A 19287-nucleotide genomic window follows, 5' to 3' on the forward strand; every position below is an offset into this window, starting at 1 on the left:
ACAGGAAAATCTGTGCTGTAACTTTAGCTGGAGAAAAGGAGTAAGCAGCTTTAAAAAAGTGTTATGATTCCTGCAAAAACATACAAAGATTTACCTTCCCAGAAATAGCTTATTAAGGAGTTTGCAGGCACTTTGCAGGACATCACAAGAGTCTGAATGTTTTTTCATTAGGTCCAGAATGTTGATATGTATCCCTTTTGCCAACAGAAGCTTTCTTATTTGTACTATTAAACAAAAAAAAACACACTATTAAAAAAAAAACTGGTTGCTTCAATATTTTATTGTATGTTTTCTCATCTTTAACTCACCGCTTTGGTCTGCCAAAGTTGCCAGAGCATTTGCAGCTGCCTGAAACACTTCTTTTGATGTGGAATGTAATAACATGGCTGTCATCACCAGTCTGTGAACTGGGTAGCTACAATATAATAAGATATTACTTTGAAGTATTCTGATCAGAATTATACAAATAGTAAGAAACCTTTCAAAAGATGCTTCAGTTACAAAAACACTGATGTCACAGCAAAGCATATTTTAATAGAAATTATATGCCAATACCATGCTTCTTCATCTTCAAACTTTGTATGAAGATCATTCTGATACACGAGTAGATTGTTCAGTGCCCAACAAGCTGCTTCCTGAAAGTTACAAAAAAGTGATCACTTTTGTGCTCCGCATGTTTTCGTACGCTAGTGCTTTGCACCTTCAACTAGTCACAACCAGAATTTTTTTCCCTCCAATAAAAACTCTGACTATTTTTTCCCTTTTGAATCACCTATTTTAGATGTGTCTCCTTTAATCTTTTCTTTGAAAAATCTAATTTGGCCAATCCAACATGACAGCATGATATATAAGAGGACATGTGATAAGAGGAAACACAAAGTGAAAAGTTGAAAAAACAAACATCTCTGTTGTGCAACACATACAGGCCTGGGAACTGCGGTTTATACAAAATAAACCTTTTGTTCACAGCTGCTGCAGGTCAGGTGGCCCATTTCTGAGTTGCTTTTTGTAAGCTATCCAGTTTTCAATGTATATCCTCTATAGATATCATCTGTGAAATTCACACTTTAATACTCAAATGCATTCACTTGAAGTAATAATCACAGAATACATCAGTTTAGCACAACTATTAATGGTTCGAGCAGTGTAAATATGACACTGTTCTGAAGCAATGAGTGAAGATTCTTAATTGTAAATGATTGCAAACTGAACAGGTTTGTGAAGCTGGGATTTCAATACTGTAAGCAAAGATTTGTCACTACTTCATTTTTTGAAGAAAGTATGCCACCACTTCTACTTGTTCCACTGTTGTTTCACATCCTTACTTTTTTCTCCCCTCACCTCACCTCATACTGTGGTTCAGTTCCACTGCCATCAACAACTCTCCAATGTCTAAGTAGCTATTCATAAGTGAACCTAAACAGTGAATATGTGACTACAAGAGGCATCACAATCAGGCCCAATACTTTCTTCACCCAATGTCCATAAACACACTCCTTTCCAGCAGGAATCACTGGACAGTAATCAGAAATTAGAACTCTGGAAGCTTATTCCCCCTCCGTTGAACGAGGGTGCTGAGGCTAACTAATACACTCACAGCCATTCAGGGAACATCAGCAAATAACAGTAAAGGCCAAGGATCAAATCTGGATGCATCCTAATCTATATGGTTTAATACCACACTGTACAGTGCACCTACCGGTTGAGCTACTTGAAGGTTTTTTTTGTTGTTTTCTTTAACAATAACATGGCATTCTCTGCTTTACAGAAGACTTTTTAAAACAAGCCAATTTTACAGAACAAAACTGACTCTACTTGAGCGATTGGGGTGGGGGGTGGAATTTCTTCAGTTGGTTTTCAGTGCTTCAACTGAATTTAAAACCTTCAGAAAAATTCAGTATTACTGTACTTGATACATCAATTTCAGCAAAGCAAAACAATGATACTGAGGATGCTGGTTTACTTCCTAAAAGTTTTAAACAACTATATATTTAAAAAATATGAAAATCAAACATTTCAAGTGAGAACCTAAGAACATATGAATTAGGAGCAGGAGTAGGCCATACGGCCCCTCTAGCCTACTCTGCCATTCAATAAGATAATGGCTGATCTTCAACCTTAACTCCGCTTTCCTGCCCTATCTCCATACCCCTCGATTCCAAAAATCTATCTATCTAAGCTTTGAATATACACAACGACTGAGCATCCACAGCACTTTGGGTCAGAGAATTTCAAAGATTCGCAACCCTCTGAGTGAAGAAATTCCTCCGCATCTCAGTCTTAAAAGGCCGACCGCTTATCCTGAGACTATGCCCCTAGTTCAACACTCTCCCAGCATTTATCCTGTCAATGCCCCTCAGAGTCTTCTCATTCTTCTAAACTCGAGAGTATAGGCCCATTCTACTGAATCTCTCTTCATAGGACAACACTCTCATCCCAGGGATCAATCTAGTGAACCTTCGTGGCATCGCCTATAAGGCAAGTATATCCTTCCTTAGATAAGGAGACCAAAACTGTGCCCAGTACTCCAGGTGTGGTCTCACCAGAGCCCTGTACAATTGTAGCAAGACTTTCTGACTCTTGTACTCCAACCCTCTAGCAATAAAGGCCAACATGCCATTCGCCTTCTTAATTGCTTGCTGTAACTGCATGCTAACTCTCTATGTTTCTTGTACTAGGACACCTAAATCTCTCTGAACACGAACATTTAATAGTTTCTCACTATTTAAAAAATATTTTGTTTTTCTATTCTTCCTACCCAAGTGAATAACCTCACATTTCCCCACATTATACTCCATCGGCCACCTTATTACCCACTCACTTAACCTGTCTATATCCCTTTGAAGGCTCTTTGACCGTGATTTTATTAATGGAGGCGGGTTGGGTGCGGGTCAGGTGGTTTCCGGCTTCCAGTCCCGCCCCCAGCTGCATCCGCTCCACAGACGTGATTTTCCCCTGATTGACCTCGTTAAGCCCGCCCTGCGGGCTTGCCGGCTAATTAAGAGGAAGCGGGTCAGATGACATCATTTGATGACACGTCAGCTGCTGGTTTCCTTAAAGGGACCATGCACAATTTTATTTTGACAGTTGATTTCTCAGTGTTTGATAGCATTGAGGTGCTGAAAACACTGACAATCACTGCACAAAGGTGACCTCTTGCACCCAGGCTCTCCAATGACTCCCTCCATAGGCTGGAATAGATGGCAGCTGCAGGCGAGGTGGCAGAAGCGATCTGTCACTGGTGAAAGAGGTTCTCCCAATGAGGTGGCACTGGACATGAATTTAAAAACTTGTAACCTAAAGAAAAGTATAAATGTATTAAAAATGCAGTTCCCAACATTCTCTTTCCTCTGAGATTCACCATGTGCAACACTGGATCCTTCACACCACTTCAGCAGCGGTCATCAATCCAGAAACATTACAGCAGACTCAACACGCCACACTTACCTGGCGTGGTGTCCGGATGTCGGGAAACCCGAGCCAGAAACGGCAAAATTCAAAAATAGGCCATAAACTACTTGTTAATAGGCAGGTAATTGTCTTTAATCCTCTTCCCGCCGCTGGCTGTCGGGACCATTCCGACACTTGGGATTGCAACCCGCCGCCAATAAAAACGATTTTAACCTTTGACCCATCTCCAAACCCACCCTCTGAGCGCTGGCAAAATCCAGCCCTTTGTGTCCTCCTCACATCTTACTGCTCTTACCTAGCTTTGTATCGTCAGCAAACTTGGATACATTGCACTCGGTCCCTTCATCAAAGTCATTAATATAGATTATAAATAGCTGAGGCCCAAGCACTGATACTTGCGGCACCCCACTAGTTACAGTCTGCCAATCTGAAAATGACCCATTTATCCCTACTCTCTGTTTTGTGTCTGTTAACCAATCCTTTATCCATGCTAATACATTACCCCCAACCCCATGTGCCCTTATCTTGCGTAACAACCTTTTATGTGGCACCTTATCGTATGCCTTTTGGAAATCCAAATATACTACATCCACTGGTTCCCCTTTATCCTGCTAGTTACGTCCTCAAAAAGCTTTAATAAATTTGTTAAACACGATTTACTTTTCATAAAACTATGTTGACTCTGCCGAATCATATTATGATTTTCTAAGTACCCTGTTACCACTTCCTTAATAATGGATTCCAGCATTTTCCCGACGACTGATGTCAGGCTAACTGGCCTGTAGTTCCCAGTTTTCTCTCTCCCTCCTTTCTTGAATAGCAGGGCTACATTTGATACCTTCCAATCCGCTGGGACCATTCCTGAATCTAGGAAAACAGTAATATCCCTCACCTGGACTTTCGTGTTCTCCTTGTACAATTCCAAAGCTTTACAGCAAGCCTCCATCCAGCAAAGATCATCTTTTCTTTTATCAAGATCCTTGTTCACAAATATTGTTTCAGCTTTGTAAAGAGACATTAAACGTATTAGTATCGCTTTACATCAAATGAAGTTCTATCATTGAAGCAAGCGATTCATCACTCAGATCTACTCAGAAATTGGGATTTCATGTATAAATTGTGGTATTCAGGCAGCAAATGATACTGCACATAGTAAAAGAAAGAAATTGCGTGATTAGTCTGATGTTAGGCTGTGCCAAATCATTAGCTTTCAGCAGCAATTTGACAGGAACAGACATGACGGTTAGTGTTAAAAAGCAAAACAAACAGATCAATCAGAATTTGTAAAGACAAAAAGGTGTTTAAGGGTCTATCCCTGAAACATCAATCAGATTCTGAGCTCTCCATCCGAAATGTTAACCTTTCTTTTTTCTTGACAGATGCTGAAAACTTGCTATGTACTTCCAGCATTTTCTTATTTTAGTACAGCTAGCCAATTCAATGAGTATTTAATTTGGATTTAACCCAAAACTCAGTTGTTCCACATCATTTTTATTTTGAAAAAACAGCTTTAATTCATCCCTGTAAATTAGATTACATGGATTACATTAGAGCTTCAAGGTAAAGCATCATGGAGATCTAGGACAGCAGATGAATTTCCCTTACTCTGCTGTGCGGAGTTCTCAGTTGCAGTCATTCTACTTCAGGAAAGTGCCAAGTGAAGGCCTGGTGTCTCCAAATGGGCAGTGGGAGAGGGAAATGCAAAGGGGAATCTCCACTGGACCCCTCTCATGATTTCTAAAGGCTCTCCAAAATCAACATTAGTATTTTGGTGAGATGACTTTCAAAAGGATGATGAAGTGCATTTGCAAAACAGGAAGTTGTGCTCCACATCTTTGAACAAAGTTTCGACTGAATTCTTAGAAACACACATATTTTTGGAATGTTACTTACTTAAAAGAGCCAAACTGCTCAGAGCTGCAGCCTGTAATGTACCATTCTCTGGATATTTCAGAACTGCCTTAATGACAACCTCATGCACTCCATTCAGTACCAAAATATTGTAAAAATTATCTGGAAAACAAAAATTAAATTCAGTTTATTGATTATTTCAACTTCTCTTCAATAAAGTGCTTTCCAACATGGATAGGTGTTCATTAACATTGCATTACAGTTTTAAGTAAGAAATTAAACTTACCAAGTGTAAACCTCTGAAATAAACAGCAACCAATTTCATGAATTGCCTCACTGTCAGGAAATCTCTTCATTATATCAGTTACCAGACTGTAACATTTTTCATTTCCAGACATCAGAATTTCTACATTATTTTCTGAAAATAAAAATGTACATTCAATTTTGCATGGAAGAAAACTAATTCTCAGCTCCCTTGCACTTATTGTTTGAGCATTTATCTTGAAGTAACTGGTCACAGATTTGTCACGGTCTCCATTGTCGCACCTCACAGCCAGTGACAGATGTAATTTAAGAACACTAAACCCATTTTCTCTCCCTTTGCAACTGTTTGAAATTAGTTGTGGACCGTCAATCTCTGGATAGGATCAAATTAGTAACTATTGAAAATATGAAGCAGGAAGGTTGTTTGCTCATCCATCCCATCATTACAACTTAAATGATCACTTTTTAAACAATTTGATAAACAGTCCTGAAAAGAGATTATTCAGCAAATTGACTTACGTGGACCAGCCAAAGGAAGCAGAGCCCTCAGAGCATGCAGTACCGTATCTTCATGTTCACTAAAGTTTTTTATGGCTTCCAAAATGACCGAGTGATCTTTCACTTCCACAAATTCAATCACCTGCTCATCTGGAACTTAAATCAAAACCGAACATTATATATCAGGCATCAAAAATAAATGCAGAACAAAAGCCCAGCCACTTGTACAAGATGGATGGGTTGCACCTCAACAGGGCTGGGACCAATGTCCTCACAGGGAGGTTTACAGTGCTGTGGGGGAGGATTTAAACTAACCTGGCAGGGGGAGGGGCACCAGATGAAGTATTAGAGAGGAGAAACAAGGTGCACAGAGGACTGGGAGAGACAAACAGCATTAGAATAAGTTCAGAAATAGGAGGGATCAGACAGGAGGGAAATGCTAAGCAGGCTTAGAGTGCATATGTATGAATGCCCGGAGCATGGTAAATAAGTTTGGTGAGCTACACGCATAAATAGCCACATGGCATTATTGTGATATAGAAGCAATACCAAAGACCTGGCTCAAACAAAAGGGGGAAATGTGCACTTAATATTCCTGGCTACAATGTATTCAGGAAAGATAGGGAACGGACGAAAAGGAGTGGGGGTGGTAGTATTGATCAAAGATACTGTTACAGCAGTAGAAAGGAATGATGCACTTGAGGGTTCATAGACAGAATCTATTTGATTAGAATTAAGGAATAGAGGAGCTATTAATGCTGCTGCGTATAACTATACGCCACCGAAAAGTGGGAAGGAATTAGAGGAGCAAATATGCAGACAAATTGCAGAAAGATGCAACAACTATAGGGTACCGATAATGGGGGACTTCAATTATCCTAATATAGGCTGGGAAAATAATGGTGTAAACGGCAAAGAGGGGAAGGAATTCTTTAAATGTATACAAGAGAATTTTCTTGATCAGTATATTTACAGCACAACAAGATAGGAAGCCGTGCTGGATCGAGTTCTGGGAAATTAAGTGGAGCAAGTTTCAGTGGGAAAGCATTCGGGAAACAGTGATCACAATATTAGGTATAGAATAGTTACGAAAAAAGACGAGGAAAAATCAAATGTGAAAATATTCAACTGGAGGGGGGCTAATTTTAGTGAGTTGAAAAGGGATCTGGCCCAGGTGGATTGGAATCAAAGATTAGCAGGTAAAACAATAAATGAGCAATGGAGGCCTTCAAAGAGGAGATAGTTCGGGTACAGACTAGACACATTCACAGGAGGGGAAAGAAAGGGCATCTAAAGCTAGAGCTCCCTGAATGACTAAAGATAGAGAGATTAAAATGAAACAGAAAAAGGAGGCTTATGAGAAGTGTCAGGTTCATAATTCAGTAGATAACCAAGTTGAATACAAAAAGTAGTGAAGAACTGAAAAAGGAAATAAGAAAGGCAAAGAGAGTGTATGAGAATAGATTAGCAGGTAATATAAAAGGGAACCCAAAAGTCTTTTACAAATATATAAATAGTAAAAAGGTAGTCAGAAGGAAGGGTGGGGCCAATTACAGACCAAAAACGATGATCTTGTGGAGGCAGAGGGCATGGCTACGGTACTAATTGAATACTTTGCATCTGTCTTCACTGAAGAAGAGGGTGCTGCCAATGTCACAGTAAAAGGAGGAGAGAGTAGAGAAATTGGGTAGGATGCAATAAAGAGGGGGTACTTAAAAGGTTTGTAGCACTGTAGAAAAGTCACCCGGTCCATTCTAGGTTTCTGAGGGAAGGGTGGAAATTTGGGAGGCTCTGGCCATAATTTCCAATCTTCTTTAAATATAAGAGTGGTGCAACAGGACTGGAGGATTGCAAACGTTACACCCCTTTTTTTTTTTTTTTTTTAAATGGGGAGGGGGATAAACCTGGCAATTACAGGCCAGTCAGCCTAACGTCGTTGGTGGGGAAACTTTTAGAGACGTTAATCCAGGACACAATCACTTGCACTTGGAAAATCATGGGTTAATAAATGAAAGCCAGCATGCATTTGTTACAGGCAAATCATGTTAACTAACTTGATTGAGTTCTTTGATGATGTCTGAGCGAGCGGACCTGCAGGAGGAACGGAGTCGGAGACCGGGGATAAAGGCAAAGCAGAGCAGAGACCTGGGAGCCTGAGCAAACAAACCTGCGGCAGGAACGGAGTCGGACACTGGGGATAAAGGCAGCGCGGAGCAGAGACCTGGGTGTCTGAGCGAGCGGACTACCTGCGAGGGGGACAGTCGGCAAGTGACACAACGAAGGAGTGATGTCAGTATTCAAAGGTGTCGCTGGCACAAAGGAGCTGAGAGGCGAGTATACGGTATTTGTGGTAAGTTTTTTTGTTCTGTTTTTAGTATATTTCTGCGAAGTAGTTCATAGCCTATCTAATAGAGGGAAGTGCCAATTGGAGGGTAGCTCGAGTGTTTCTTGTTAAGTTTATTTCTGCTAAATTACCTCCATAGTCTGGTAAATAGAGGCATGGTAGGGCAGCTCAGTCCCATGATTTGCACATCCTGTGCCATGTGGGATATCCTGGACATCTCTTGTGGCCTGAACAACCACGTGTGCAGGAAGTGTCACCAACTACAACAACTCGAGCTCCGAGTTTCGGAGTTTGAGCGGCAGCTGGAGCTACTACAGTGCATCCGCGAGGCTGAGAAATACTTGGAAAGCACGTTCCTAGAAGTGTTCATCCCACAGCCTCAGAATGTGCAGGCAGAGAGGGAATGGGTGACCACCAGACAGAGAAGGAGGACCAGGCAAGTAGGGCCGGAGTCCCAAGAGTGCATCTCGCTCGCTAACCGGTTCACAGTTCTGGAAACTGAAGGGGGTGATGGCTCCTCTGGGGAGAGCAGCCAGAGCCAAGGCCTGCACCGGGGGGGGGGGGGGGAGGGGGAGGGGGAGGGAGGGGGAGGAAGAAGAGTGGAACAGCAATAGTGATAGGGGATCAGATAGGCGTTTCTCTGGACGCAGACGTGACTCCAGGATGGTAAGTTGCCTCCCTGGTGCCAGGGTCAAGGATGCCACCGAGCGGCTGCCGGATACTCTGAGGGGAGAGGGTGAACTGCTAGAGGTCATTGTCCATATCGGTACCAACAACATAGGCAGAAAGAGGGATGTGGTCCTGCAGGCAGACTATAGAAACATAGAAGATAGGAGCAGGAGTAGGCCATTCGGGCCCTCGAGCCTGCTCCACCATTCAATGCGATCATGGCTGATCATCCAAATTCAGTACCCTGTCCCTGCTTTCTCCCCATATCCCTTGATCCCTTTAGCCTTAAGAAATATATCTAACTCCTTCTTGAATATATTTAAGAATGAATTGGCCTCAACTGTCTTCTGTGGTAGAGAATTCCACTGGTTCACCACTCTCTGGGTGAAGAAATTCCTCCTCATCTCAGCCCTAAATGGCTTACCCCTTATCCTTAGACTGTGACCCCTAGTTCTGGACTCCCCTGCCATCGGGAACAGCCTTCCTGCATCTAGTCTGCCTAGTCCTGTTAGAATTTTATAAGTTTCAATGAGATCCCCTCTCATTCTTCTAAACTCCAGCGAGTATAAGCCCAATCGACCCAATCTTTCCTCATACGTCATTCCTGCCACCCCAGGTATCAGTCTGGTGAATCGTCGCTGCACTCCCTCCATGGCAAGAACATCCTTCCTCAGATAAAGGCGACGAAAACTGCACACAATACTCAAGGTGTGGTCTCACCAAGGCCCTGTACAACTGCAGCAAGACATCCTTGCTCCTGTACTCAAATCCTCTCGCCACGAAGGCCAGCATACCATTTGCCTTCTTAACTGCCTGCTGCACCTGCATGCTTACCTTCAGCGACTGGTGCACAAGGACACCCAGGTCTCGTTGCACTTCCCCTTTTCCCAATCTATTGCCGTTCAGATAATAATCTGCCTTCCTGTTTTTGCAAGCAAAGTGGATAACCTCGCATTTATCCACATTATACTGCATCTGCCTTGCATCTGCCCAAATCGTACTGGAGTTTCTCTGCATCCTCCTCACAGCACACACGCCCACCCAGGGAGCTAGGAAAGAGATTAAAAAGCAGGACCTCAAAAAGGTACTAATCTCTGGATTACTTCCGGTGCCACATGCTAGGGAGTACAGGAATAGGAGGATAGAACAGATGAATGCGTGGCTGGAGACATGGTGCAGGAGGGAGGGCTTTAGATTCCGGAGGCATTGGGACCATTTCTGGGGAAGGTGGGACCTGTACAAGCTGGACAGGTTACACCTCAACAGAGCCAGGACCAATATTCTCGTGGGAAGGTTTGCTAGTGCTGTTGGGGAGGGTTTAAACTAGCATAGTAGGGGATGGGCACCAGCATGTAGGAGTGGAGGGGAGGAATGGGGTGCATGGAAGAGTGAGTGTGTTGGATGGTACTGGAGGGCAAGGTAGTGCTGGAGGCAGAAGTAGTACGATATTAGATAGGAGCAGACTAAGAAAAATTCAAAAATGGGTTTAAAATGCACGTACGTAAACGCACAAAGTGTGGTGATTAAGGTTGGTGAGCTACAAGCACAATTAGCCGTGTGGCAATATGATGTTGTGGCAATAACGGAAATGTGGCTTAAAAACGGTGAGGACTGGGCACTGAATATTCAAGGGTACAAGGTGTTCAGCAAAGATAGGGAAGGAAAAAAGGGAGGTGGGGTGGCAGTGCTGATTAAGGAAGGCATTGTAGTGTTGGAAATGGAGGATGTTTTTGAGGGGACATGGACAGAATCCATTTGGTTAGAGCTGAGGAGCAAAAGGGTTTCATCACGCTATTGGGGGTATTCTACAGGCCTCCAAAATGAGAGATGGAGGTAGAGGAGCAAATCTGCAGGGAAATCGCAGAGACATGCAAGAGTATAGAGTGGTGATATTGGGGGACTTTAATTACCCAAATATCAATTGGGATAATGCTAGGGTAAAGGGAAAGGAGGGGAGGAATTTCTTAAATGTGTTCAGGAGAATTTCCTTGATAAGTATGTTCTTGCCCCAACTAGGAAGGAGGCATTGCTGGATCTGGTGCTGGGGAATGAGGTGGGCCAGGTCGACCAAGTGTCTGTGGGAGAACACATGGGTAGGAGTGATCATAGAAACATAGAAAATAGGAGCAGGAGTAGGCCATTCGGCCCTTCAAGCCTGCTCCGCTATTCAATGCGATCATGGCTGATCATCCAATTTCAGTACCCTGTCCCTGCCTTCTCCCCATATCGCTTGATCCCTTTAATAGAAAAAAACGCAAGTTCGATGCGCTGCCTCTCCGGCGCACGCGTTCCACCCGTCAACCCCTTCTTTTAGGAGGAGATCGGAAGTGCCGGTTTACCGCGCATTCGCACTGCATGCTTGAAACCAGCACTTTCGTTGGGCCTACGCGTGAGTACCCCATGCTGGGACCCGAATTTCTGGGCCAATAATTCCAGGATAACACTGACCCCGAGGTGATTTGAACACGCAGCCTTCTGATCTAGAGTCAGAAGCGCTACCATTGCGCCACGAGGTCCATCGTATCATAAGATTTAGATTAGCAATGGAGAGGAACAATCTAGAGTGGAACTTCTAAACTAGAATAGGGCTAACTTCAATGGGATGCAGAAGGATCGAGCCAGGGTAAAATGGAACCAAAGACTGACAGGAAAAACTGTAATAGAACAATGGGTGATCTTTAAGGAGATGTTCCAAGTACAGGCTAGGTACATTCCAACAAGAGGGAAGGGTAAGGGAACCAAAGCAAGGGCTCCGTGAATGACAAGGGAGATAGAGAAGATGATGGAACAAAAAAAAGAGGGTGCATGATGAATGTCAGGTGAATTCTTCAAGGGAAAACCAGACCAAATATAATAAGTTGAGAGGGGAAGTGAAGATGAAAATAAGATTTGCAAAGAGAGAATATGAGAGTAGAATGGCAGTTAACATAAAAGGGAACCCAAAAATCTTCTACCGGCATGTAAACAGTAAGCGGGTAGTAAGAGGCGGGGTGGGGCCTATTAGGGACAAAGGTGGTGATATACTGCAAGCCTAGAGGCGCAGGGCAAGGCTAGAATACTCAATGAGTACTTTGTATCGGTGTTTACCAAGGAGGTGGATGCTGATAAAATATCGGTAGAAGCGGAAAAGGTAGAAGCAATGGAAGGGGGAAAATTGATAGACACGTTGTACCAGAAAGATTGTGTGTGCTTAGAGTGGATAAGTCGCCTGGTCCAGATGGCTTGAATCCCAGGTTGCTAAGGGAATTAGGGGAGGAGGTAGCAGAAGGGCTTGCCATAATTTTCCAATCTTCCTTAGATGTCAGGGAGGTGCCTGAGGATTGGAAAGTGGCAAATGTGACACCATTGTTCAAGAAAGGGTGCAAGGACAATCCTCATAAATGCAGGCCAGTCAGTTTAACAATAATCAAGGAAAAAACTAACAGGCACTTGGAGAGGTTTAAGCTAATTAAGGAGAGCCAACACGGATTTGTAAAAGGCAGATCCTGTTTGATTAATCTAATTGAATTTTTTGATGAAGTAACAGGGATGATTGATGAAGGGAATGCAATGGGTGTTGTCTACATGGATTTTAGGAAGGCGTTTGACAAAGTACCACATAGAAGGCTGGTTAACAAAATTGAGGCTCATGGAATAGCTGGGTCAGTGGCAGCTTGGATAAGGGATTGGCTTAAGGACAGAAAACAGCAAGTTGTGGTTGCTTTTCAGACTGGAGGATGGTAGACACTGGTGTTCCCCAAAGGTCAGCAGTGGGGTCACTGCTTTTTTTGATATATATGACCTGGGTATTAGAATTTCTAAATTTGCCGATGACACCAAACTTGGAGGTGTGGCAAACGGTGAGGATGATACCAATCGACTGCAACAGGACATAGAAAGGCTAGCAGAATGGGCGGACAAGTGGCAGATGGAATTTAATAGAGAGGTGTGAGGTGCTGCATTTTGACAGAAGGAACCGGGAGAGGCAATATACACTTAATGGCACAGTTTTAAAGAGTGTGCAGGGATAGAGGGATCTGGGAGTTAATGTGCATCGGTCCCTGAAGGTGGCGGGACATATCAAGAGAGTGGTTAGCAAAGCATATGGGATCTAGGGCTTCATAAACAGAGGTATTGAGTACAAAAGTAGAGAAGTTATGCTGAACCTTTATAAAGTGCTGGTTAGGCCACAGCTGGAGTATTGCGTCCAGTTCTGGTCACCACACTTTAAGAAGGATGTGAAAGCCCTCGAGAGGGTGCAGAGGAGATTTACCAGAATGGTTCCGGGGATGGGGGAATCTTAGCTACAAGAACAGGTTGGAGAAGTTGGATTTGTTTTCATTAGAGCAAAGGAGGTTGAGGGGTGTACAAGATTATGGCGGGTTTGGATAGGCTAGACGTGGAAAGGCTGTTCCCATTAGTTGATGGTACAAGGACGAGAGGACACAGATTTAAGGTTTTGGGCAAGAGATATGGGGGGGGGGGGTGGCGGGGGGGATGTGAGGGAAAACTTTTTTACGCAGCGAGTGGCGAGGACCTGGAACTCGCTGCTGATGGAAGCGGAGACACTCAATGTTTTCAAGGGGAGACTGGATAAGCACTTGAGGGAAATAAACTTACAGGGCTACGGGGATAGAGCGGGGCAATGGAACTGACTGGATTGCTCTACAGAGCGCCGGCATGGACTCGATGGGCTGAATGGCCTCCTTCTGTGCCATTATGACTCTAAGTAACGGAGAGGGTTGATGAATGTAGTGTCGTTGATGTTGTGTATATGGACTTTCAAAAGGCATTTGATAAAATACCACATAATATAATTGTTAGCAAAATTGAAGCCCATGGGATTAAAGGAGCAGTGGTGCATGGATTTGAAATTGGCTAAGGGACAAAAAGCAGAGAGTAGAGGTGAACAGTTGTTTTTCAGATTGGAGTGAAGTGTGCAGTGGTGTCCCCCAGGGGTCAGTGTTAGGACTACTGCTCTTTTTGATATATATTAATGACCTGGACTTGGGTATACAGGGCATAATTTCAAAGTTTGCAAAGGACACAAAACTCAGAAATGTAGTAAACAGTGAGGAGAATAGTAACAGACTTCAGTAGCACATAGACTGGTGAAATGGGGAGACACATGGCAGATGAAATTTAACGCAGAGAAGTGTGAAGTGATTCATTTTGGTAGGAAGAATGAGGAGAGGCAATATAAACGAAATGGTGCAAGAACAGAGAGACCTGGGGGTATACATACACAAGTCTTTGAAGGTAGCAGGACTAGTTGAGAAGGCTTTTAAAAAGACATACAGGATCCTTGGCTTTATAAATAGAGGCACAAAGTACAAAAGCAAGGAAGTTATGCTAAACCTTTATAAAACACTGGTTAGGCCCCAGCTGGAGTACTGTGGCCAATTCTGGGCACCACAGTTCAGGAAGGATGTCAAGGCCTTAGAGTGGGTGCAGAGGCGATTTACTAGAAAAGGTACCAGGGATGAAAGGCTTCAGTTACATGGAGAGATGAGAGAAACTGGGCTACTTCTCCTTAAAGCAGAGAAGGGGAGATTTGATAGAGGTGTTCAAAAATCATGAATGGTTTTGAGAGAGTAAATAAGAAGAAACTGTTGCCAGTGGCAGAAGGGTCTGTAACCAGAGGACACAGATTTAAGGTAATTGCCAAAAGAACCAGAGGCGGTGTGAAGAAAAAATTTAGGCAGCGATTGTTAGGCTCTGGAATGCACTGCAAGAAAGGGTGGTGGAAGCAGGTTCAATAAGAACTTTCAAAAGAGAATTGATAAATACTTGAAAAGGAAAAAATTGCAGGGCTGTGGGGAAAGAGCAGGAGAGTGGGACGAATTGGATAGCTCAAGATCAGCACAGGCACAATGAGCTGAATGGCCTCCTCCTGTGCAGTATAATTCTATGGCTACATGATTCCACGACTGTTGTCAATCAATGCAATGACCTACACAGGGGTATATACTAAATACATTTCTGGCAACAGTGAAAGTAACAGGTCGTCTATTTATTTCAGCCATTTGCAGAATGCAGGCAAAACAAGCATCTAAAAACAGTACATTTACAGTTGTCTGCAATTGGTTTTAGCCACTGTATTCGGAGGTTCCAAAGTGACTATAGAAAAAAGTGAAAACACAGGAAGGAAAAAAGGCAATGAATTAAGAGATCAAATATACCAGGCAAGGTTCAAAAGGAGGGCAAGAATTAAGAGAAACAGGGGACAGCATGAGTGTTTGTACTTTTGAGAAACCATCCAAACATGGAATTGCATGTATACACTTGCTCAACATTGGAATGGAACTTATATTGTGGTTTATCATCTTTTCATTCCTATTCTCGTCACAAATTGCTTTCAGCTTTTATACTAAACATTCAAAATGCAAAAATATTTCCAAGGGGATGTAAAATTGCTCAACACACATGTATTTTGCAAAATAACCAAACATCAAGAATTACAGGTGTTTGCCTTTAGTTTCAAACCCCTTTCCCCCCCAAAAAAAATCCTTTTATTGCAAGTGCATCTAGAACTGGATTACCTTTTTCCAAAAGTGTGCACAACACTCGACATCCATGCATCTGAATTCCACAATGACCAGCAAATGTCTGCATTCCCTCAATAACCAAAGAAAAAACATCCATTTCTTCATCTCGAACCAATAATGCAATTTCATCTGCAACATGATTTCAAAAGCAGCAATTTTCTTAAAGATGTTCACACAGAACTTAAATGTCAACATTGCACTAATGTAACAAAATGGAAAAACAAATTACTGCAACAGAACATAGCCAAATATTCAACCTTCTTTTTAACTAACAATGAATAATGCATAAAAGGTTCGCTGTGGAGTAAACTTAAACCAGATTGAGCTCACAAATGCTATGTGCATAAATGAGTTACGTGAGTCTTCTTCATAAAAACACGTCAGCATTTAGACTGAGTAAAAATGGTTTAACACAAAACTATTAATTCCGAGTTCTGAAGGAAGGTCCCACCCGAGCTGCTGATCAACCTGTTGCGCAATTCCAGCATATTCTGTTGTTTCAGATTTCCAGTTTTCCTCTTTACCTCTACAAATGTTATGCACATTACATTGTTGACAACAATGAGTATCATTTATCCAGATGTCCATATCCATCATCATAAGCCATCATAAAAATTATGTGGTTCATGGATATTATCTAAACCCCCACACCCAAAAGATTAAATTACATCTTAAACTCAACCATGTATAACATTTTGGGAGAAAAACTTTCCTCATCTTTATTGAGGCCAATGATAATTAAAGAATAAAACTACCCTGATTGAAGACAGAGTTCACTGTTACACAGTTAATAACAGGTTGCAATATGGATAATAGAAATCCAATTCAACAGTATGGAGAATAATGAATAGCTAGTTTAACAGTCTTCTGAATTCCAAAAAGGGTATGACTCCTTGTACTTGCTTTGTATATACAATTAATAACTTTAAAAAATATATATATACACTGTGGGACAGCACTTTCTATTTGGCTCTTATTTTGTACTGGTGGGGGTGAAGTCTATCACCATGCGCATTCACTTGATGCATGATGAAAGATTAATAACTTACATAAATCACAAGGTTAGTGAGTTAATCTGCAGTTGCTAACCAGGCAGTCACAGTTCAGTAAATATTACAAGTACGGCTTGTAATGTGTGAAAGCATCACCTACTTCAATTTTTGCTGAGTGCAATTTTCCTGGTCAATTAGGTTGAAAGAGCTGAGCCCACATTCTCATTTTGCACAACAAACTAACATCACAGACTTAACCTCAGATAGGTTTTCAAATTTGGATTCTGGGTCAACTGAAATTTTCAAGACTGAGATCAATAGATTTTTATTAGGTAATGAGTATCAAGGGATATGGATCAAAGGCGGGTAAATAGAGTTGAGCTTCAGATCAGCCATGATCTAGTTGAATGGCGGAACAGGCTCAAGGGGCTGAATGGCCTACTCCTGTTCCTATGAATCAGGATAGGTTTTGCCAATGAAAAATGAACTGCTGAGATGAAGTGATAAAACAGAAGGACATCATCAGGGAAAGCTGTCTGATCTCTGGCAAAACTTAGTGTACATTCTATCAGTAAGAATGGACTCTCACCTCACAAATAGAGTCATAGAGTTATACAGCACAGAAAGAGCCCCTTTGGCCCACTGTGTCCGCGCCGGACATCAAGCCCTGTCTATTCTAATCCCATTTTCCAGCACTTGGTCTGTAGCCTTGTATGCTATGGCGTTTCAAGTGCTCGTCTAAATGCTTCTTGAATGTTGTGAGGGTTCCTGCCTCTATCACCCTTTCAGGCAGTGAGTTCCAGATTCCAACCACCCTCTGGGTGAAAAAGTTTTTCCTCAAATCCCCTCTAAACCTCCTGCCCCTTACCTTGAAGCTATGCCCCCTGGTTACTGAACCCTCTACTAAGGGGAAAAGTTCCTTTCTATCTACCCTATCTATGCCCCTCATAATTTTGTACACCTCAATCATGTCCCCCCTCAGCCTTCTCTGCTCTAAGGAAAACAACCCCAGCCTGTCCAGTCTCTCTTCATAGCTGAAACGCTCCAGCCCAGGTAACATCCTGGTGAATCTCCTCTGCACCCTCTCCAATGCAATCACATCCTTCCTACAGTGTGGCAACCAGAACTGCACAGAGTTTTCCAGCTGTGGCCTAACTAGCATTTTGTACAGCTCCATCATAACCTCCCTGCTCTTATATTCTAATGATGAAGCCAAGTATCCCATATGCCTTCTTACCTGTCCTGCTGCCTTCAGGGGTCTATGTACATGCACACCAAGGTCGCTCTGATCCTCTGTCCTTCCTAGGGTCCTACCATTCATTGTGTATTCCCTTGCCATGTTAGTCCTCCCAAAATGCATCATCTCACACTTTTCAGGGTTAAATTCCATTTGCCACTGTTCTGCCCATCTAACCAACCCGTCTATAGCGTCCTGTAGCCGGAGGCTTCCCTCCTCGCTATTTACCACTCAACCAATTTTCGTAACATCTGCGAACTTACTGATCATACCTTCTACATTCATATCTAAATCATTAATGTACACTACAAACAGCAAAGGACCCAGCACCGATCCCTGCGCTACACCACAGGACACAGGCTTCCAGTCACAAAAACAACCTTCGAACATCACCCTCTGCCACCTGCCATTAAGCCAATTTCGGATCCAAATGTGCCAAATTGCCCTGGATACCATGGGCTCTTACCTTCTTGACCAGTCTCCCATGCGGGACATTTGTCAAAAGCCTTACTGAAGTCCATGTAGACTACATCAACTGCACTACCCTCACCCACACACCTAGTCAGCCCCTCAAAAAATTCAATCAAATTAGTTCGACATGATCTCCCCCTGACAAAGCCATACTGACTATCCTTGATTAATCCTTGCCTTTCCAAGTGGAGACTTATTCTGTCCCTCAGAATTTTTTCCAATAATTTCCCTACCACTGATGTTAGGCTCACTGGCCTGTAATTCCCTGGTTTACCCCTACTACCCTTCTTGAATAATGGTACTACGTTAGCTGTTCTCCAATTCTCTGGCACCTCCCCTGTGGCCAGAGAGGGTCTGAAAATTTGTGCCAGAGCCCCTGCAATCTCCTCCCTTGCCTCACACAACAGCCTGGGATACATCTCGTCTGGGCCTGGGGATTTGTCCACTTTTAAGCCCGCTAAAACCGCTAGTACCTCCTCCCTCTCAATACTAATTTGTTCAAGTACATCCCAATCCCCCTGCCTGATTTCTATGCCTACATCGTCCTTCTCCATAGTGAACACAGATGCAAAATATTCATTTAAAACCTCACCCACATCTTCCGGCTCTACATAGATTGCCACTTTGGTCCCAAACGGGCCCTACTCTTACCCTGGTTATCTTCTTGCCCTTAATATACTTATAAAACACCTTGAGATTTTCCTTTATTTCGCCCGCCAGCGTTTTTTCATGCCCCCTCTTCACTCTCCTAATTTATTTTTTAAGTACCCTCCTGCACTTTCTATACTCCTCTAGGGCTTGCACTGTTTTTAGTCCCCTTTTTTTCCCTAATCCATTCTCGTATATCCCTTGACATCCAGGGTTCCCTGGGCTTGTTGGTCCCACCCTTGACCTTTACGGGAACATGTTGGCGTTGTACTCTCTCTATTTCCTTCTGAAAGACTCCCATTGCTCTGATGTGGATTTTCCTGCAAGTGGCTGGTCCCAGTCCATTTTGGCCAGATCCTGCCTGATCATATTAAA

At 42.8% G+C, this 19287-nt stretch overlaps 2 protein-coding genes across 3 annotated transcripts in view; one reads left to right on the forward strand and one right to left on the reverse strand.

The window, feature by feature from the left end:
* The window catches only part of lrrk2 (leucine-rich repeat kinase 2), a 304627-nt gene that overhangs the window by 74841 nt on the left and 210499 nt on the right, over positions 1–19287 (forward strand). The window lies entirely within an intron of this gene.
* The window catches only part of LOC147105626 (leucine-rich repeat serine/threonine-protein kinase 2-like), a 44300-nt gene that overhangs the window by 16520 nt on the left and 8493 nt on the right, over positions 1–19287 (reverse strand). The window contains exons 5-12 of the mRNA XM_086010174.1: positions 15559–15693; positions 6046–6180; positions 5549–5680; positions 5305–5424; positions 4304–4413; positions 556–635; positions 309–415; positions 95–224 (exon numbers count right to left, since the gene is read on the reverse strand). Of these exons, the coding sequence (XP_085866300.1) occupies positions 95–224; positions 309–415; positions 556–635; positions 4304–4413; positions 5305–5424; positions 5549–5680; positions 6046–6180; positions 15559–15693 (949 nt within the window). The remainder of the gene's footprint in view (positions 1–94; positions 225–308; positions 416–555; positions 636–4303; positions 4414–5304; positions 5425–5548; positions 5681–6045; positions 6181–15558; positions 15694–19287) is intronic.

The sequence above is a fragment of the Somniosus microcephalus genome, chromosome 17 (genome assembly GCF_052327205.1).
Source record: "Somniosus microcephalus isolate GS21.2 chromosome 17, FLI_Smic_1.0, whole genome shotgun sequence".
Lineage (NCBI taxonomy): Eukaryota > Metazoa > Chordata > Chondrichthyes > Squaliformes > Somniosidae > Somniosus > Somniosus microcephalus.